The sequence below is a fragment of the Lepisosteus platostomus genome, chromosome 28 (genome assembly GCF_059453375.1).
Source record: "Lepisosteus platostomus isolate fLepPlt1 chromosome 28, fLepPlt1.hap1, whole genome shotgun sequence".
Classification (NCBI taxonomy): domain Eukaryota; kingdom Metazoa; phylum Chordata; class Actinopteri; order Semionotiformes; family Lepisosteidae; genus Lepisosteus; species Lepisosteus platostomus.
Genome location: NC_142638.1, coordinates 452,601 through 474,893, shown reverse-complemented (window position 1 = coordinate 474,893; position 22,293 = coordinate 452,601). Strand labels below are relative to the sequence as shown.

Here is a 22,293-nt window from a genome sequence, read left to right as displayed (position 1 = left end):
CTCCAGGACTGCGGCTGCATCCACCTCAAGGCTGCCTGGCAGCTGAAGACACAGCAGAGGAGGAGGGCTGGGCTCGATGCTGCAAATTCAGTTCCTTAAGTCACCGGAATTTAAAAAGCCATAACCTTACGGCACGGAAAAAAACCACTATCAGCCCTGCTCCCACACAGGCCCACACAACACCCGCCCCCTCACCAGTAACAGAAACACTCCTCCACATCCCTCCCACACCTTGTTCCCCAGCCCAGCGCTGCTCCTGCTGCCCACAGCCTCGTACCACCACACAGCGCCGACGCGGCACGGCTGCCCACATGCACTGCCGGGCTCAGGGCACTCCAGACCTGCGGCTGGCTTTCATCTGGATTGGTCACGAACGTCACCACCCCTGACCCCGGTCTCGCACCACACTGCCCTGTGCTCACAGCAAGGCTCCCGGCCGCAGACACACCCACAGCCCTCCTCTGCTGTGGTCTTACCCAGGGAAAGCACAAACACGTCTGTCTGAAGAGCGAGACCTTCAGGCTCTTTTTAGAACCAGCTGATAGAAAACAGAAAGATCTCCACTCCGCCGCCAGCAAGGCCTCCCCATCAATATTCTTAAGTCTTGCTGGAATCGGCAGGTAACTCTCTCTAGTCCAGCAGCATGAAAGTCTACACCTCTGCCTCTGTGGCCCTGACCTGCAACGCAAGATTTTCAAAACAAATACTTGGCAAGACCCCTCAGGGTGAGGAGGAAGACCCCTGTCTGCACATCAGCCACAGAGAAGAGCTCTCACAGCAACCCCCCTGACCTGGAGCCTTTGTGAGCACACAGGAGCGATGCAACAGCTAGACAGCACCGCCACAGCGGCCCTCCTTCTCGACAGCCCAGACAACCAGGCTGCCGGCAGAGTGAGGCCTGTCACTCCAGCACAGCCTGAGCCGGGCTTCAGGGCCACAGGGCCCACGAGGGGTCAGTGTTCCTCACAAGATATCAGGAACCCCCCCTGAAAACTGGACAGGCTGTGGCACACCTGACCCATCAGACAGCCCAGCCCTGTTCTGCCCAAGTCTGCCTCCTGCTCCTCCAGTCACGCACTGCTTCTCTAAATGTGTCTAACCCTGCAGACAGTGACTCTAGGGACAGTAGCCAGTGTAGCCACTATTGCAAACAGCTTCCCACAGGGGCACCTTGCAAGACACCCAACACTGCCTGCATCTGCAGGAAGGGGGTCAGAGCGCCCCCTGCTGGCGCCGGAGCGTACCTGGATGTTCTTCTCGCAGTCGGTCTGCTGGTGCAGCGCCAGCTCGCTCTCCAGCACGAACTTCTTGCCACACTTGTCGCAGATCTGCATGCGCCGGTGGGTGACGTTCATGTGCTTCTCCAGGTACCAGCGGGTGTTGAAGACTCGGGGGCACTTCTCGCAGGTCAGAGTCTCCCTCTCCTCCCCCGCATTCTTGCCCCTGTGAGAGCCCGCGGGGCCGGTGGGGGCCGAGGGGGAGGACGTGGCCGCAGAGGCAGGGGTGGCGGCGCCCCCCGGGGAGGACCCCTTGGCTTCTCGGGGTGCTCGCCGTTTCCTCTTGGGCGGCTCAACGCTCTTGCGCCGCCCCCTGGTGGTTACGCAGGAGGCGACAGCACTGGCCGCTGCCATGGCGGCCTTCCTGGTCTTGCGTGGAGGCTGGGAGGCAGCAGGAGCCCGCCGGGGCTTCTTGGCCTTTTCCTTCTGCCGTTCATTCTCCTCTTCCTCCTGATCTTCCTCGGGGCTCTCGCTGGCCTCCTCCTCTTCCTCCTCCTCCTCGTCCTCCTCGCTGCTGGACTTGATGACAGGAGCCACGTTCTTGGACTGCGAGGCCACCCCCTTGTCGCCCTTGGAGACGTTGAGCGTCTGGTTGTTGAGGTTGACCTCCACGATGATCTGCTCCCGTTTGAAGGACTCCTCCACCTCCTCTTCTTCCTCCTCTTCCTCCTCCTCCTCCTCGGTCTCCTCGGAGCCCTCCCCCTCTCCGGCTGAGGCCTGCCCCCCACCCTCCGGCGCCCCCTTCCCCCCTTCCCGGTAGTACGGCTGCTGCTGCCCCTGCGGGGCCTGGGCCTGCTGCCCGCCGCGCTCCGCCAGATGCCGCTTGCTCAGCTCGGTGTCCACCAGGACGGAGTAGGCCTTGCCGCCGCCCTCCCGCTTGAACAGCTTGGTGGACAGGTCCAGCTCCTGGCCGGGGGCGTGGTAGTAGGAGGGGGGGGCTTGTAAGCGGCGGCTGTCCTCCGGGGACACCCCGGTGGCGCTCTGCATGGCCAGACCCTCCTTGGGCTTCTGGCACGACTTCATGACCGGACGGGCCGGGGCAGGGGTGGGTCAACCAGGGCTCTGCGACTCCTCCTTCTTGCTCCTTGGGAAAGCTCGTCCACAAAGGGGCTTACATTAGCTTGAACCAGGAACGACACCCCACAGAAACACAAGAAGAAACAAGGATTTGAGGTCTACTTCATCTAGCCATCCTGTCCAGGGGATGAAAGCAGGCTTTTGCGCTGGTCCTTGCTCTCCCACGGTCCTCAGACGTGTACTGTATTCCTTGAAGATCTAGCAGCAGCAGACGTAGCAGCAGGAAAAGGCAGACATCATGCAGGACATTTCTTAGTTTCTTTTCTTCTAGTAAGGTTAAATTTAGCTTAGTTGCTGGTCAGAGCTCGAGGAATTTGTCCCTCTCGTTTTAGCAGCCATCGGCAAAGCTTCACCTGAAGGAGGAAAAAGAGAAAAGGTGTAAGAAATCAAAACTGTACACGCGCTGCCAACTGAATCATTTCGCTACCTGCATTTCTGAATTATAAAAGACAGATTCTCCTTTCAAAATGACAGCATCCTGTATGCGAGTCACCAGCTTAGGTGTAAGATGCAATCTTTGCAACATGCTTTCTAGTCTTTACCACAGTCCTTAATTTCTACATAAAACCACAGGCAATACAGAAGGCTGCAAATCAGTTACCACACTCACTCTTGCTAAGCTGTGGGAAGGGCTGTTTGTTTTTTGTTCTCGATTTGAATTTCTTTCTAACAGTAAAATTATTTCAAAACCCCGAGTGCACGGGCAGCTGCACTCTTCTCGTTGCGAAGACGGGCCTCGCCCCGCTCACACGCACAGCGAGAAGAAGCCGATACGGCCCAACAGGCACACAGGTCCCGGTGAAAAGGAGGCTCCTGCACGTGCAGCAGCGCCCCACCGGTGCCGAGCGCAGGAAGGGACGATGTTGCGCGGTTGTGACTATACGCGCCGCTTCCTGAAAAAAACACCGACACTTCAAGTGAATGTCTAAGGCATCTACAGACTAAGGGGTGTGACACGGCTTCCATTCCACAACCTTTTCATCCATTTCACGTTTTATCAGCTGCAAGATGAAGCTGGAGAGTGTACACAGTCCTTTGCTTCCATTATGTTTCAGCTCTATGGTTGAGTCCATCCAACACCCTGCAAATAACATACCAATACATCCACCCAGATCTGAAATATCCATCAGCTGCTGCTGGCTGACCGAAAGGAGCCTGCAGCCTGCAGAACCAGACACGGCTCAGGGCGCTGTGCAACAGGAGGCGGTACTTCCATCCCTGCGAGCTGCTGCTCCAGAAATACTCCCAATTCAAAGGAACACAAATACAAACCACCAGTCAACACTTCTATTCCCAAGGGATCTTCATCAGACCAGACAGCACACGCCACCACCATTTCGACCGATTTAAAGATGATTAATTACAGGTGAAGGGCATAATTATTAATGGACAGAATATGAATTTGAATAAATATTATCGATTACATCAGTATCAAAGTATAGACACCAAATCATTTCTTTCCTCCCTTACATATTAACCTTGTAGTTTAGGAGTTTTAAATATGAACCATCATATATCCTTTATCTCCTTAAAGCATTGTGACTGGAGTATTCAGATTCAGATTTCTAATTCACTAAATATGAATCAGAAGGACTACTTGGAAGAAAACAGAGTGAATAAATATTTTGGGGAAAACATTTACATTAAAAATATTTATATGCAACATTATTTGACATTCAGTCACAGAAAAAGCTTAATATCCCAGTTCCCATTACGATCCCTCTGTGATAATGGAAGATTGAGTATTTATTAGCGTCATCACCCAGAGGGTGTAATGAGAACTGTGACAATCCAACCAATACTGTACATCCAGATCATCACCCTGTGATCAGCTACAGGTCTTGATGAGGTTTGTTTCACCTGCGCACCAGTGAGCAGAAACTGGGGGGGCACTTCACTTGCACAAAGCATGGTGGGAGTATGGAACAAGCTGCCAGGCAGGCTGTAGAAGGTGATACCCTGGCTGTTCTCAAGAAAGGGCTGGATGAGACCCATCCTTATACCAATTAGCTACTACCTACCAAGCAGATTAGGTGAGCTGAATGGGTGCCTCTTGCTTGTGTTCAAAAATGCTCTATGGAACAAAGCTGGGAGTATTTGAGGTACTGTATCTCTCCACAGCTCTACTTCACTGGGCTTCACTGTACTTCGTGCTTTTAGGGACTTGTACTATTGAGTACTTTACACTAAACACTCAACCACAGTTCAAAACAGCACGGTGAGACACGACCTGCAAGAGCTCCTTCCTGTGACCGACTCTCCAAATCAATCCTTCACACAACAGGCTCGGCCACACGTCTCGAGCTCAGACCGGGCGCAGCGCCGCTTCCAGAGCCGCTTCTCTCTCGCAGCAGCAGGCCAGACGTGGGCAGAACAAAATGTCAGGCCCTGAATATCCAAAGGATTTCAAGCAGAAGCATAAAACTGCGCAGCCTCGCTGTTGCACCTTTAACCACAGCCTGACTCTGCTCAAGCTGAGTGCGTGTGAGGTTACAAACCTCCCCACTGGTGTCTTTTTTCCACAGAAGCGTCGCTATTTATGTGATTGAAGTCAGGCCCACTGAAGTAAATAAAAGTAAATAAAATACCTCACACCTTTCTTTTAGAAATCTCTGCGATCTAGAATATGTAGCGATGAGTCATGGGGGTTTGAAACACCGCTAGAATGGCTCCTACAGCTCTAGCCAGGGCTGGGACAGCTGCTCACAAACTGGACACTGCTATCTGCCGCAAGAGAGAGGTATATTCCTACAACAGCTCAGAACTCAAGGCCCAGTATGATCCTCCAGCTCAGCAAATCAGTGCTCATTCGCTTTTCTCTTGTTCCCTGAGCACAGAGGTGCCTCGCTGTGAGAGAGTATCCATCTTGAAGGGCAGAAACTGACCAGGTATTTGAGATCTGAAGAGACCATCTTTCAATTTAGAAAAGCGGGTTGCTTTCACTTAAATGGTGTCCACCAGCTAAGAGAAACCTCTTTATGTTGTACGGATACACTAATTTAGCACTGGAGAAAGCTTCCCTCTAGTACACCATGAACTTAGTATTTTTGTCCTGTGCAGAGCTTTTTGTTTGATAAAATCGTCTCTCTTATACTGATTTTTCTCTCAGATGGGCCTGGAATCTTGCCTCCTAAAGACTAGGTCTTGGCTATAGGCTGGACTCGGGTATGTAGGACTCATTGTGAATATTTGCGAATAATAATTGTGTGTTTTGTATTTGGCTGGTTTTCTAGTCTCCTATTGGCTCAGTAACACTGCTGTGCCAAGAAACAGAGAAGCCACATGACCAGCTCTTGACACTTCCTGACTGTAGGGGAAGTGCTGTTATCTTTCAGAAATGTGCTTCCGAGGTAAGCTGGTGTCTGAACTGACTTTCTCATCTTAAAATGTTACCTCAATTTTTTTTACAGCCCACAGCCTTCCAGTTTTTGTATAATATATGGTGTGGAGCTATTGAGAACATTTATTACTTTAAACATTTATACATTTATTATTTATGTGTAAAGCCTTAGCAGCAGGTAACCTCAGAAATAGGGACTTCTATGTTTCAGATAAGACCGTTTCCAGGGACAATAACTGGGATCGTACAGATTTTGCCTCCAAAACTGATAAGAGAATCTCACTTCGTTCTCACTATTGCAGTGCAGGACTGGGGGGCTGCTGCCGATGCTGTCAAAGCCCCCTGTAGCTTAGCAGGCAGAGCTCCCACAGCTCAGCTCAACCTGCGGCTCCAGACTAGCCAGCTGGCCAGTACCTGCCGAGTGCCAGACCTCACCAGCGGCCTCCACCTTCTCTGAACTGCAAGATCTTGCACAAATGAGATGAAAACATGCAGCACCTGATTACGCAAGACCGTGGGGAGGCCCATGAACTGGAAACTGCTATGCAAAGAGAGTCTTCTGTTCTGCATCAAAGCGCGGCATATTCCCGAAAAGTCACGCACAGCTCAAGCCAGAAAGTTAACATGGCAAGATCTATGTATTGTAGACGATGGTGCATGATGCTACAGCATGGGGCTCAGCTAGTAAATACAGTCTTGCCCCTTACTGTGTCAGTGATGAGGCACAGTAAACACTGAATGAACAAATGCTCCCTAAGGCGGGCACACAAAGGACGGGTTAAGAGATGTACCAGCAGTCAGAGCACCCATGCAATGTGCACGAGCCTTGAACTCAATTCCTGCCATTCAAATGCAGACTAAAGAGTGAATAAAATGAGCCCGGATGTTGCCTCTTGTCTCTCACCACATGGTGTAGTGTGGTCAGCAGCTCCTGCCATATAAACACATGCACACCTCAGGTGCCCACACGCGAGAAACCTTTAATGCAGTCAAGTCTTTCAGAGAGAACGGAGCTGCTGCACGCCTACTCAGGAGACTGGCGTCAAATGTGTGCAAAGCAAGAGTAGCAGGGAAATCAGACTCCCAGCCCATAGAAGCCCTGTACGTCTGAGAGGACTCCAAACTGGCTGGGGCGACAGAAAGGCATGGAAACTCAGCCCTGCTTCCCAGACAGGTCAAGCCAATCTCTGTGGCTCAGTCTGGCCACGCTGGAATACACCAGCATGAGCCGAGAAGCGTGGCATTGCTCACTTAGTCTGGTTTTCCTTCCACGCCACACTGACCTCAAAACCCCATCATTTATCTGAAAGGAGAAGGGGCATCTTGAAAGATCAGGGAAGAGACACTGGCAGAACACAACTCTAATTATAGCACTTCCCTTTGCCAAGATCGGGCCCACGTGTACGTAAACACTAAGTGTCACACACCCATGAGTAATGAAACCAGTTCCTCTTTTTCATCACAAATCTCTCGAGCGGAGCGCACTGAGCCCGGACTCGCTGAGGAGACCGGACGGAGGCTCACTGGCTGCACGACTGCTGAGCTGAAGCTCTCCAAACAGGCAGCACAGCGTCATGCCATACAGCTGCTTCCCCGCTCAACCAGATTAGTCCAGCGAGGTGCAAAAGGCCACCGTGACCCAGGAACAAGGAACTCCAGCGCTTAAGAGCCACAATGAACAGGTTTTATCCAAATGATCTAGCAGAACCGCTCGGACAAGACGTCCCATCACCTGCATTCAAGTCTTTCTGATGTCAGATGAAAAATGCTTCTACAACCTTGTACGGCTCCAAACAAATCCAACATTTAGCTGTACACTAGCCGATTGTTTAAAACGATATTTACATGCCTCCGTTGAAATGGTTTAGTTAACAACATGAAAAGCAACAAACCACAGGATAACAAAGAACACTGATATATGAAGCCACATATATGTATTCAGCCAAATCATTCTTCGTTATAAAGTGTGAAAACAGCACCTTAGAGCACTTCAGAGGAGAACACAGGAACAGATCCAGCTCTCCTCCAACACATCTGCCGCTTTTTACAATTTGGAAAACAATTACTTAAAAGATTAGCAACAGGTAAAACGGGTACTTTTTGCAGAGCTGCTCTTTTGGCACAATAGTGTCATGATGTTATAGTACTGCTTTGAATAAAAAAGGAATATTCACAGATGCACTCTTCCAATCAGGGAAATCTAATGTTTTTTTGGGGGAATTTACAACCCGAAGAGCTCTCAGCTTATGTCCCATTGTAAACTGCATTCCCCTACAGCTCTGACTGCCACCTGCTGGCAAATGACAGCTGGGCATCACACACGCAAAGCAACGGGTTTGAGCTTGTGACAGTGAAAACCCTTCTCTGAAAAGCCTGACCGTCACATCGACAGCAGGCGGTTCGGTACAGAGATCCGATCGGCACTGGCAGGGACCCCTGCAGAAGGAGCAGTCATGCTTCCCATTCTCAAACATGCCCGGAGAGTGCAACAAGCTGACCGTTTTCACAGGCAGGACAAAGCGAAAGCACTCCGATTCTTTAATTCGGACCTATTTTGGGATCTCTGCCTTGTCCCACTTGTAAATTATATAGGGAGTGTGATGTACAAATAACTGTGCCTGCTTCTCACTTCACCGAAGGACATTACATTCCTTCCCAGCAGAAGAAAGTACTCAGGCTTTTGCAAGTGGAGCCATAAATATGAGCTGCAGGGAACACAGGTTCAAACACCCCCATCTGGATTACAAGCAGACGTTGAAAAGAACTAAAGGGTCAGTTTTTTAGCCACCGATTTCCCAAAGAGTACCTTCTTTCAAAATGAAGGACTGTGCCAACAGATGATCAAGAGAGCACCTGAGCAGGAACAGCAAATACAGCGCCTTTCAAACATATTTAGACTGTCGCAGCTTTCACACTGCCGATTAAAGCTTACAGTCCATGAGACTTTGAAAGGGGAATTAATACTTCATATTCACCATCACTTTCAAAGATAAAGCCAAAATGTAGTAGGAATAATAGGACAATTCATATGAAAGAAAAACTGTAAAATCACAATAACAGAAGTATTCAAAACACAAAATTACCTTTTTGAGCCACACAATTAGTTGAGTGGCCTCTGTCTGAGCGCAAGAATAGTGATTCACAATAGAGCAGAATAGATACACCTGTCTCTGGGAGGTCTCTTAGTCAGGTTGTGCATTTCAAGCAAGGAGTCAACAAAGAAGAACAAAGAGTTTCCAAAACAACCGAGGACTGAAGTTGGATAAAAGCACAGATCTGGCGTGGGATATTAAAACATTTGAAAGTCCCTTAATATCTCTTTGAGCACAGTGCAGAGGATCACTAACGAGCGGAAGGCACCCAGGCACTGCCTGGATCGGGCTGGCCCTCCAAGCCGAGCCCCTGGAGCAGGAGGAAACCGGAGAGGGTGGCCACATCACAGCACCAACATCCCGCACGGGGATTCCGGCACAGCAGCTATGTGGCACTGCAGATCCTCACTTGGCATTTGCAAATTCCAAACTTAAGTGTTTGTATGCGTCTTTAAAATTAGAGGAAAGCTTCAGAAGTCTTTCAAATGCATTTTAAATATTTTTTTCAAAAGCTGTATCCACCTCCATGAGAGCCCATATTCCACAAGATGAGATTTCCAGCTCACAGCTCCAGTAACTCTGCACAACCCGCCTCCAGCTCAGGTACTCAAGGTGAAGGAGCAACACAGGCAGGTCACTTCAATCTCTCAGCTGCCATTCGTTGCTGTGTAGCTGTGTAGAGAGTTAATGACTAGAAATATCCTGCATCTTTCTAGTTTCTGTCTGATGGCCGAAGAACATAAAAATGCTAAGCAGCAGAAGATAATGTCCTTTACATGCAACCATCAAAACAAGCCAACTGTGCAGTGCACATACTGTATATATATACACATCCATATTTGGAGCTTGTATTGTTACACACTTGATAATTATTAACTATATGATTAGAAAGTTCAATGCTGCTGTTGTATAAGTGCCACACCCCAGATAAATGTCTCTTAGAATTAACAATAATAAAACCAACTGTACTAATATTTGTGTAGATGTGGGGGAAGAGCTTCAGTCCAGGAACTCCTCTAGCTCACATGTTTGAAAAGTTTTGTTATAATTTGCATTCATACCCTTTTGATCAATTAAGCAATTTACATGGTAAGTTAAGGAACATCTCCTTGAGGGCTCTCAATTTACTTTCCAATTTTTCTCTTGATTAAATTAAACAAATCAGCATCAGATGATCATAATTAAATTGTTCCAAGTCAGATGAAATTGGCAATCTTATTGCTGCATGCAAGCCCTGCTGGACTGGGGCTCTCCAAAACAGAGTCAGAGACACCCATTGTAGACGAATCGAGCTTGTACTGCAGGTATGCATTTGCATTTGTGAAAGTCCCTCACTGAGACCGTGCAGGACAGAGGAGACACACCGACATAAACTGAAATCCAGACACAAAACACCTAACTTAAGATGTAGAAATAGAAAGCACAACCTGTTTGATAAAGCTGATCATTTTGAGTTGGAATGAAAACACAGCAGAATGAATGAAACATCAGCCCTGCACCATGACTGGACACCCCATTCTCAAAGTATCTTGGAAATTTTCCCTTTGAAACCTACAGAATATAAATATTTTATTGGGATAATTTAAATTGTAAGGACATGGTTCAAGATTATTTGTAGCTGATCTAATTCGCATTAATTTAGCATAACTAATTCTAATTCTTATAGTGCAGAGTAAAAAAGTTAATATTGAATAAATACACTATTATGACTTATACTGAGGTTTAACATAAGAGAAATGTTTTGCTGTCACTTAGGTTAAATATACTGATGAATCATTAAAGGAAAATATATTTCACCCCTGGAGTACTAGTGAATACTCTTCTGGTGTCACTATTGAATGTGTTAAATCGGTAATGTCATATCTACTTGTCATTGTAAGAGTGTGGCACAGGAAATTCCATATTGCGATCGCCGAGATACTGCAGTTATGACACTGGCTCACAGAGCAATACAACCCCCCTCCCTTTGGAAACTTAAGAGAATACAATGATATTTAGGGAACAAGCCAACAGCCAACACTTTAAACTCTTGCCTTAGGGGGAACAGAATGATAAGTCATTTTTTGCTTGTTACTTCAGAAAACACAATGAAATAAAGCTGGAAAGTTAGGGTGATCAATGTATTTTTATGAGGCTGTGCACAATATGACCTAATAGAGCTGTGCAATTTTGAAATTTTATTTAGGTTTTCTTTCATGTATCGGCCTCAGGACAATACCAGAAATCAGACAAAGGTTTTAAGAAGAATATAGTAAATTTTAGGAAAGCAAAGCTAAATTCAGCTGTCAAGATTCTTCAGCAGTCGCTGAATTTAAAGATGCTGATAATACATGGAATTATTTCTTGTATGCATGACAAACTGGTGGTTCAGAATGAAGAAAACTTCTGAACCAAATTCGAACACAGACTTTCAAGTTAAGTAGGCAGATCTATTTCAGTGACCATATTTCCCCAAGAGCACTGACTCACATTGACTACCTACCTAAAACCTGTCAGAGGTAAGGAGCTAAACTTAATTGACAGTGTTACTACTAATCTGCCTACGTGTAACAACCTACTCAGTTACAAATATCAATCTCTCGATTTAAAGAAAATAATACTTGCAAGTCAGAGGACAGATTACATGTTAACGCGATTTCTCATTAAGAATGAGTATTAGCACTTTTAAAAATAGAGTGTTGATGTGAATTCTACACATATAGTTATTTCTGTGAACTATACACCTATGACTAAATTATTTGAGAAAGGATTTAATGAACATATCACAGTAACTGCTGTCATGCCTTGCTGAAAATACCACTTACAGGCTATTTAGACAGAGCCCATCAACCATGACTAGTGACCAGACTTGTTATAGAATATACTCTTGTTTGCAGTGCAGAAGTAACTTTCATTTTTTCCTGCATTATTAAATAAAAAAAAATCAAACATCACTAAATGATTATATATGAATAGTAATATTTGTGCTAGATAAATATTCTAGCACACCTCTACTCAGAAAACCTAAAAGCACACATGGAAAGATATGTCATTATTAATATCTCGTTTCTTTTTCCACTGTGGGACTTGGTGATCTTTACCTTTGTTTCTGAAACCCTGCAAAGATTGACATGCTTCTTGAAGATGGAAATCGAGTTCAGGGATTATCCTGAAGCTTTACTGGTTAGTGAAGGTATTTTGTCTGCTTCAGCTTTGCTCTTGCAGAGCAGCACTTGTGCACAGTTTGCTGTTGTTTACACTCACACTGAACCGCAGCTTTCTACAGTACGTGGGCAACTGCAAACACTTCCTTTCCTCTCCTCTGCACCGTCCTTCCAATTATTTCCTCTGTGCTTTAAAAAGCGCTCTGTCTCTCTACACTCTGTGCTTCACACGAAAGCTCTCTAACTTGACAAGTCAGCCCAAGTCCTCAGGCTCAATCGACTCCCTGAATGATGAAAACAAGTGGGAAACAAGCTGATTATCATAAGAGAGCCCCTCCTCTCTCCTCGAGACCCCACACTCGTAGAGCTGTATCCTGCTGAGCAGCTCCCAAGACTGGCTGAGTCGTCAGAGCAGCACTTTCTCCCGGCAGTGAGCTGTAACCACCTGACCACAGAGTCCGCAGCACCGCTGGCTGGAAATCGCCACTGCCCCGCCCCGCCCCGCTCACAGCCTCCACATCCCAGCCCTGACAGCACCTCCAGTGCTGCTCACGTCAACCTCTTCTGCAATCGTTCACGACTTCCTGCTGCAAGCTTCTGAGCGCAGACCAAAAATCCTTTTCACATGTTTCGGCTGGAACGCAAGCCAAAATAAAGCTTTGTTTTATTTTTTCCCCAACTTTCGCACTGGGGCCCTGCAGTGTGTGCCCGCTGGAGCTGAGCTGCTGCAGACGACCGCCCACGAGCTGGCTGGCCGCTGTGGTTCAAAGTGCGACGATGTGGCGCAGACCTGGTAGTCGCTCGGGGACTCTTTTCCACAAAAGGCAGGCTTGAAGGCAGTGCATGCTGGGCCTGAAGATCAGGAGACAGACCTTCTCTCACCAAGAGGAGGTCATTCGGTCCATCTAGCGTATGTGGCTCAGCATCTTGCTACACTCCCCACTCCCACAGCCCTTTGTGTAAAGAAGCGCTTCCTGTTTTCAGTTTGAGACTGACTAACAGTTTCGACTTGTGCGCTATGGTTCATGTTTCACCTGCTCTGAAGATCATGATTCTTGTAATTCTGTGTCGGTACATCAGTATTGGTCTTGAAGAAGTCTGCGGGTTTTACTTTTTCAGGTCATTTGAGGATTTTAAATGAATAAATAGAAATAAAAGATATCTGGAGTTTTGGAGCACAGTTTTAGCATAACATCCTTTGATTTTAAGTTCTGTACTTTTAGCTACATACTGTATGGCCACAACTTTTATATTCCTTTCCAACATTGCCTGGAAGATGTTAACGTTTCTCTTTCACAAACAGCTTCTTCAAGCTCGGCGACTCCCATCTAGTATCTAATTTGTTTTTACGACTGGCATGGAGCACTCTGCTCGTGTACCTAAACCTCACCTGTCAGGTGCCTGATTCGTCTTGGATTCTAAAGCTTTCTGAAGTTCTTTTGCTGCTTCTATCCCACTTCACCACAGTCTCTACGAAGACTACTGTCTTGGCGTCTTCTGCAAACCTCACTAGGCTACTTGACCAGAAGTATCCCCCGATCTCAGGACTGTTAAAAACTGTCTGGAACTGACAGAATGTGCACTTAGATCTCTCACACCATCAGCCTCATCACCAATTCAGCTGAGAGTGAGTCAGCTAGAGGAAGGGGATGAAATGAGAGGTGAAAATATTTCACAACCCTGTGAAATTCCCACAATGTCTTATGTTGCTCCCAGAGGCACAGCGATGGGGGGTTCCTAATGTTGTGGCCAGAGGATGCTGCTTTCTCTTTTTTGGAGGTCCACAGCTATCAGGAGTGAGGTGCAGCAAACTGATATTTTTATATATTCCATTGTTTTATGAGTGCTGCTCGAGAAGCAGAATCGGGATGCTTGGTTCTTAGGTTAAAAACATAATGTTTACAAGGGAGAGGAAACACTTGGTAGTTATCTGGATGAGACCCTCTGATCAAATCTCACCCTGGTTTCCTGTAAAAACATGGCCGAACAACTGTCTCACGCTCCCGCTGCCCTCGGTGTAAAGCAGCGCCTCCTGTTCCGACTTTTAAAAGCATTTTCTTCCCGTCTTCCTCCTAGAGGACATCAACGGGATACCTACTTTGATATTTGGGAAAAGGGACTGTGCTTCTCCGAATCTGACTCCAGCACAAACAAGTGAGCCCCCCACTGCAGAACATGGTGTAGCTCCGTTAAGGTTTATACCTGTACACCTGACAAATATCAGGAGTCAGCGCTCGAAACCTTTCGACAAACTACCTAACCCACAAGAAAACGTCCTTCCAAGCCAGCCTTTATACACCAAAAGAAACAACAGCTCCATCTAAAAATTAAATCTACTTATTCTGCAATCCTGTGTCTGAATCATTAAAGCTGTACACAAGAATCTTTCAATAGGGCTCCTTTATACCTACCATGAAAACCTCTTCCCTTCAGATAAAATCAGACAGAAGGCTGGTTGGAGATGAAGTATTTCACAGAGCAGTCGTTGGCCTAAGGGTCAGAGGTGTACCACAAGCACAGGTGAAAGCAGACCTGAAACTACCATGATGAGTAATTCAAAGAACTCCGTGCAACTATTTCCTTTTAAAGAATAAAAAAACAGATTTGTGCGTGGAGGTAAGATAACCGTAAGGTAAGCTCTGCGCGTGGGAGGCTTTCAAAGATTTAATAATCGTTTTGTGTTCTACAAAAAAAATTGTCAAGCCTCTGAAAGAATAACCACAACCTTTCAAGGTTTTAAGAGTTTTTTAAGCCAGTAAGAGAATAACGGTCCCGTTCTGCAACAGAAACATCCAACAAAGGAAACAAAATGGCAATTAGCGTAACTCTCAGCCCCACAGTGCACCAGAAACAGCTGCCGACAACATAACCAAAAAGTATTTTGCTGCAGCTGTGTGCACTTCTGGTCTGACAATTTCTCAAATGTTTTTTGGAAATAATGTCTATTACAGCTTGTGTGCAAATTCCTGTTTCTGTGCCTGAGCTCAGGCTCCAGGGATGAAACAGGAGATGTTGCAAAGCCCTCTGCCCCAATCTAGGCAGCAGACTAAGGAGGAACTCAGTCCCTTTATACTGCTAAAGCACTACGGGTTCAAACTTAAAACACTTCTGTGTTACTAATATTGCTTTGCACAAGAAAGGCATCTCTTCACACAACTGTAGAAACAACTTAGAAGCAACTTCATCAGTCTCTTTAAGTCTCTATATCTACACACACACACGACTTGAATTGAACTTTTTGAAGGTTTTAGATGTTCAGTTTCTCCCCCATCACCGTTATGAAACTGAAAACTGAAAAGGGGAACTGCAAAAAGGAGATAACTTTGTTGCCAGCTGAGATTATTAACTTGTATTCACATATCGCAGCATGCTGGAATGAGAAAATATCAGTTTAAGCATTACACAATGTGCGAATGATATTGTATCCTGCTGAAGATGTGAGATTATGTTTAACCCTTTCTATGCACAAGCACTGAGCCTGAACCCAAGGTCTGCTTCCTGTAGGGTGTTTTACCAGTTTTACAATCATCCGTTAATGACCCGTTAATGGTGTAGTTAATGACTACACACCAACTGCAGCACACAGACTGTGTGCAATTACTTGGCTTTATTAGAAAAGATGAATAAAATAACTGTCTTTCCAACGGCTAATTAAATATCCAGCAACTGATATATTCATTTAATTGCCACTGAGCAGCACAGAGTTTGCCACTGGCAAGGGGTGGGTGGGACAAACTTTTAATTTTATGAACCTTTGAAAACAATCAAATCTCTTCTCTCATGTCACAGCTCTTCCAGGGAAGGCTGCAGGCCAGGGGCCGAGTGCCGAGAGCTCCGTTTGTGGAGGGGAAAGAGGGCCCAGCTGCACACACAGCGCCCCCCCGGACTGCTCCAGACCGCTGACCTGCTGGCGCGGGCCGGGCCGCCGCAGCGGGTCTCTGAAAGACCAGGAGAAGAGATAATCCAGAGGCTGACATGGCTTGAGGATTTGTCCGACAGAACTACATTCCGGACAGCACAGTGTCCCAGGCTGTGTGGAGAGGAGGGGTGTGTGTTAATTTCATCCCACCCTCTCTCCAAACGTCCACGGCTTCTTCCTCATTAAGTACACTTAAACACTGGTTTAGATACCAGGCACCGTCGCCAAGCGCAGCAGACACCAGGCCACAGACATGCAGCGCAGGACTTACAGAGGCTTTTCTTAGTTTTTTTAACTAGAGGCTTTTCTAGCCAAAAGAGCAACACATTACAGAACTAGAAAGTCCACTTCCGCAGTGCTGGTTTAGCTCTGGGGAAGGGGGCATGTGGAAGCAGGAAACAAGATCTGTACAGAAGACCCACACCGACACAGGACACGTTTCACAGCTGGCACGGGGTCAAAGGTCAGATTGGAGCAACACTACTGCCACAGGTCTGACACGAACCTGAAAGTAACCGGGCACAACCCGACTGAGCCCTGCAATTAAGACATCTTCCATTTCAAAATCAACAGAAAGTATTGGTTCCTACCAAAAACATGTAAACATGTTTAGAAATAGCAACCAAAAAAAAAAACAGGTCAACAGCAACATGTCAACATGAAACTTCAAAGCTGTGTTAAGGCAAGAAGCTGCTCATGTGCAGTAACTCTCAACACACCTGAAGGCAGACATTGCACCCAGGGAAGCCCCGGTCATCAGCATGAACAAAAGACCAGCAGCTTCAAAAAGATCAAAATACGGACTACTGATCCAATTGACCCCCAGCCCAGAGATCCACTCCTCTGGACGCTGGAAAGGCAAGACGCCGAGGTGGCAACAGTTCCCCATGATGCCTCGTGGGAAGGAGTGGAATCGGGGGACACTCACTTCACGGCGATCCACTCCTCCTGCACTCAGCTGAGAAACACCCACACCAGCGCCCAGTCAGCGCCCCGAAAACTCAAGTCAGTTTTCCCAGCAGGGAAAACAAGGGGACACCAAAATCCGAGTGAGGCAGCTGCCCCCCGAGGGCCGGCAGGCCAGGGACAGCAGCAGGAGCCGCTGGGACCTTCCCTGGACTCCTGGAGAACACTGGGCCCCCGCTCAAATCCAAGACAGTGGCCATCACCAGAGCCACGACACCAGCCCCCTGCTCTCTGCTCCAGGCCGCCTCCTGGACACAGCCCTGCCCGCAGCCACAGGTGACCCGCGCAGGCCAGTCAGTGACCTCTCACACCGAGGCCAGACCGCAGGGCTGCTTGACCTCTGCTGTGCCGACGACAGTGCAGTCTGAGGAGAAGATCAGATCAGATCACTTTATTGGCCATTACAATTCCTTGTATTAGGAAGGGGAGCTGCTGGAACCTTGTCAAGCCGCTATGTGAAAACCCCACACCCAGCCAGTTCCCTGATTCGCGCCCGGCAGCTCGGTGTGCAGCTTGAGCAAACTCCCAATCAGCCGTGGGCTCCCACTGGACACTCAACTCCTTGCACATTCTGGACGTTTGTGTAGCGAAGAACCTGCCGTTCTTTTGTAACAGTTTTAAATGCACATCCGCACAATTTCCACTTGTGTCCTTTGGTTCTTGTTTCACTGTTCATCCTGAAGGCGTCCTCTGGGAATGACTGAAAAGCTGTCGGCATCACACGACTCCCACAGAACAGGCTAAATCCTCCACACAAGGACACAAGGACAAATGTGCGCAAAAGTCAAAGCCCCGCTATACACAAAAGGGTGCAAACTCGTTTTCAAGATTAGTTTTTGCCCAAGAAGCATGCAGGAGAGTCTCAGTCAAGAGAATCTAGCCTCTTCTCTGGCACTGCTTCCAAGCCACAGCACTCGAGGCAATGACAACACACTCGGTGTTTACCAAGGATCTGCACATTTCTCCCCATGGTTTCTGCTGTTTGCTCTCAAAGTTCCTCAAACAGAACAGGTTTGAACTCGCGTGACTGACAAGCTGCACAGCAGAGGGCTGTGACTCCACTGCGCTTTAGCTAGCGGCTCCAGGGAGTGCCTCTCTAGGTCTGGGGAACTCTCACAGTAGAGGACATCTCAGGACAGGCTGCAGTCGGCTGAGCCGAGCCCTGTCCTTTCTACATTTTAAAATGAGCCCCCTTTGAACCACGACAATTATGCCTCTACAATGAACACAAACATCAATTGACCTAATTTTTTTATGGTACGATATTCTAGCAGATTAATAATCCTTTTGGAATTTTTCAGAGCTGTTCAGATCGTAATTTAGGAAGATCATTTTGACCTTGTGTATTTCTTGTGGCAGCCATCAGCAAAAGTTATAGACCACTTTGAAAACGGTTTCATTAACTTAATCACTATTTAAGTCTTCATGAATGACTTCTTAATGTCATTAGCGGAGGACGCTGTGACAGGGAGCTCCGTTTTTGAAGAGCCAGCCTGGGCAGAGGTCTGCTCTCAGCTGGTCCCGACGGGGCGACACAGCGGGGCAGAGCGAGAGCTCGCGAACGGAGGCACGTGGCCTTGCTCTACAGAAAAGCCTGTCACAGCCACACGAACACAAAACAGGGTTCCAAGAGCATCTGATAAGCAAGAGGAAAAAGAGAACTTTAAACACACAAGCACACAATCCTCTGGACAACATATTCCTTAACACACGTCTGAAAAAACGGGGGGATGAGGGAGAGACAACAGACTCCTGCTCTCCCTCAGAGGGAGGGGGTTCTGTCCTCGCCCTGTGCGGTAGCTCAGCTCAGAGGGGCTCCACGTCTTCGCCAAGCTTCCCTGCCGCCTGTCGGCATGCTGAAGGAGCAGGGCAGGTCAGTGGAATCCACAGAGGGGCGCTGCTGAGGTCCCGATACCATGGCAGCCAAGAGGGGAAAGCGATCACCAGCACCCCCTACCTCAGGGGTCACTACAAACCACTGCACACAGAGCAGGAGGGCAGGGGCTTTCTCGGAACACCGCTGCAATCTGAAGATGAGATTATCATTTTCTTAATAAGTGCCATAAAACTGCAACACAATATTAACGTTACTGAATTTCCCCAGACCTGCCCAGCATCCCTCAGTGCAACGATCCATGAAGGTGATATTTACCTAGCCTCCATCTCGTCATAACACCTTCCTGCAAAGTTAAACTGCATTTGCATGGCACTTCCCCACACTTCCAGGTTATCTTCTTACTTACAGAACTAAAATATCAATAAGAACACTGAAACCATTTAACCATTTTACGTAACCAAACACCAAGACCCAAAACTTTTGTTCACAATGACTCTAAAAAGAAGGAAGTGAAAAAACAACACTACAGCTGCTCTATCAGTCGTCTCTGGTAATAAGCCTCCTGCCCCCATGAAGACGAGGGCCCCCCAGAGCTCATCCGTGTTCTCAAGCAGCCTCTCAGAGCATCAGTGGCAGTGATGAGGTACTGTCCAAGCTCTTCTTCTCTGGTCATATTCTGTTCTAACACTGTCGTTCTACATGCATCCACTCGGCAGGGGTAAAGGATGTATCATCACCCCACTATAACGAGGGCTCGAGCAACTGCACCCAGCCCTTGTTAAATGCAGGCTGCTACACACAGCACATTGCATACATTAGCCTGAAAAGGCGATACGACCAGGTGCTTGGTATTGATTAGAACACAATGCACTTTCCTGGATGTATACTGTAAGTCCCGCTGTTCTTATCACAGTATGAGAGCAGGAACAGGCCAGCTCTTTACCACATCCCCAGATTCGTTCCCTCGAGTTTTTACAACCAAATATTCTCTCCACTGAGTGAGGCCTACGTATCGACGGCTGTCCCCTGGCCTCGCCTCCCAGGGCAGAAGTGACAGGAACAACGAGCGCCGTGAGGTACAGGCACCGGTGAGACTGAAGATAGTTGACAAGGGTCAAGCGCCCCCCTGCTGCCCCCCCCGATGCCCCCCCACCGCAGGGAGCGGCTGCACACCGTTGCGATGCTACACATCACAGCGACCTGCCGTGTTCGACCACAGCAGGCTGCAGGGTTATGCAACATCGTTAGTCAAAATCCATTCTTAAAAGAAATGAGTCAGATGTCATTTCAGTAGCTATGAAGCGTTAACTTTGAAGTGGGGAGCCATTCTATTTCATGTGGTTAGTCCTGCACGGCAAAAGTAATTAAATGATCACAAATGCTGTTTCTATCAGGCTGCAAGTCCTTTTGATTAGTGTTGCAGCTACAGGCCCAGTCCCACAATCGACACCAGCCGCACAGGGGAAGAAACATCCAGCTGCCTTCGACACGTACCACAGTCCACACCGCCTGGGCCCTCCGGCTGTCAAAACAGCAGCTGGAACTACCGCCACTTACTGAGCTGAAGATCTGATATTCTGTGAATTTAAACATTCTTTTGAAAACATTTTATCTATCATTTCATTTTATCATCTGAACTATTTTATCTTGATGGAAAACAATATATAAACAAATAAATGATGCTTGTTGTGCTTACCTACAGTATGTCTTTCATGGAGTCCAGTTAAATAACACAATGTAATAACTTACTGGAAATAAAAAAAATGAGATTGCATATTGCATACGAATTTCATAGATAATTTTATAATAAGAATTACAATATAAATACTGAGGAATGTAATCACTCAGTAGGACCTAAATTTGGGGAAAACTTCCAAATGGAAAGGAGCTCTGTGCGCGCTCCGGAGCAGGGGAAGGGGCTCTGTGCGCTCTGGACCAGTGTCTTCAGGTAAAATTTTCTGGTCTGAAATCGAATTCAGAAATGATTCCCGCTCATGAACTGACTGACTTGGTCCTTTTCTGCATTTCTTCTCCCTCTCTCTCCTCTTCTGGTGCCATTTTGGGTCCATTTGAATTTCTTCCCTAAGGAGGCGTTTCTTTCACTTCTGTTTTGTTGATTCATATATGGAAAAGTAAACTTTTTCACTTCCAGGTCGAGCGCAGCACGGCCTATTCACGTTCATCTGTCTCAGACTGCACCCACGGCACTCACTCATCTGATTGCACGCCTGAATTTGACAACTAATTCCAAAATTACTTGAAAAATAAACAGCATTGTTTCTTTTACAGCAAAACAGGACTAAACTGACAGCGAACATAAAAAACAAAAAATATTCAACCCTGTCCAATTCCTGCAACTGCATTCAGCAGATCTTGTGACAAAATAACTGTTTTAAATACACTGTTGGTCCTTGTGCTACTCTGAGGTTTATATGGGGTATCAGGAGAAAAATCCTCTAGATCCCAAACAGGAAGTTCCAGGGCTCATTTGGTTGTTACAATCCAAACAGCACTGTCGGGGTACAGCGAGGGTTAAAACCAGCCATGAGCTTATAGTATTGAAGACCACACATCAAGAAGACGTGATTGCTACAGTGCGAAAGCAATTCATATTGCAACGATGAATCATACAGAAACTTCGTCTGAATTATTCAAGCACAACGAAACCCACAAACCAGCTTTAACTGTCCATCCTGCGTGTCTACTGTCAAATTTCCAGCAACACTAAGAACCCTGTTGCCTCGACTCTGATCCTCTACCTTCACAGGCCAGTACAAGGCTCAGAGTGTCGGCCTGCCTGCCTTTAGAAAACCCCACGTGCCAAGAGGAAGGCCAGAGCTGTCACTTCCTCCTGCACGGGGGTGCTGTCGGATCTCAGCTCGTCTAGCTTGAATAAAACCTGCCTCAGAGCGAACAGGCAGCCAACACACCGAGACCTGCTCCTGTCCCTCTTTCTGTGATTCAGAAGGCGGGCCTCTAAGCCAACAATATGTGTACAGCTAAATGTACCATTGTCTTTGAAGAACTTTAACTGTAGGCATGAATATGAGACCAGTAGTGTAAGGTCAGTGTGATCCTATTTCCTTGAAACGGTTTGCCCTGAATCTGCACATTCCAAGGCATGCTGCCTTCGAGATACAGCCCTGCCACTCTACCGTGAAGCCAGGGGTTTCCACCCGACAGGCAGGAGGGGGCGCCAGGGCGGGTCTCCGCCCACGCTGGAACAGCGCAGAGCGCGCGGCGAGGCGAGGCTCGGGGGCGGCGGCACCCCCACACTCTTTCCAGACCCTCAGGTTGTTTCACAGAAGCCTCGCGAGCCGAGAAACCTCAGGTTAACATTCACATGCTGGTTCTGGCTCCAGCCATCTCTGCATCGCTGACACGGTTTAGAAACTTCTGCTTTAGCCAAAATAATGATAAACCCATCTGGAATAAAAATCTGTTTGCAAAACAAAGTTGCACACATTCATTCTCAAGAATGAAACATTTTTCTTGCAGCATTAAAATATAATCAAATGATGGCATCGCTGGAGCAAAGGTTAAAAATTACCTAAGTCACAAATTACAGCAGTTTTTCACAGAACACATCAATACACGGCTCTTCAAATCGGTATTTCTGCTGCAATGTTCAAACACGAGTGT

The 22,293-nt window shown here is 47.2% G+C and overlaps 1 protein-coding gene across 5 annotated transcripts in view; it reads right to left on the bottom strand.

The window, feature by feature from the left end:
* The window catches only part of znf652 (zinc finger protein 652), a 47,774-nt gene that overhangs the window by 19,034 nt on the left and 6,447 nt on the right, over window positions 1-22,293 (bottom strand). For all 5 annotated transcript variants that reach the window (XM_088623109.1, XM_088623108.1, XM_088623110.1 and 2 more), the window contains exon 2: window positions 1,245-2,707. In XM_088623109.1, coding sequence (XP_088479235.1) covers window positions 1,245-2,300 — 1,056 coding nt within the window. In that variant the 5' untranslated portion in view covers window positions 2,301-2,707. The remainder of the gene's footprint in view (window positions 1-1,244; window positions 2,708-22,293) is intronic.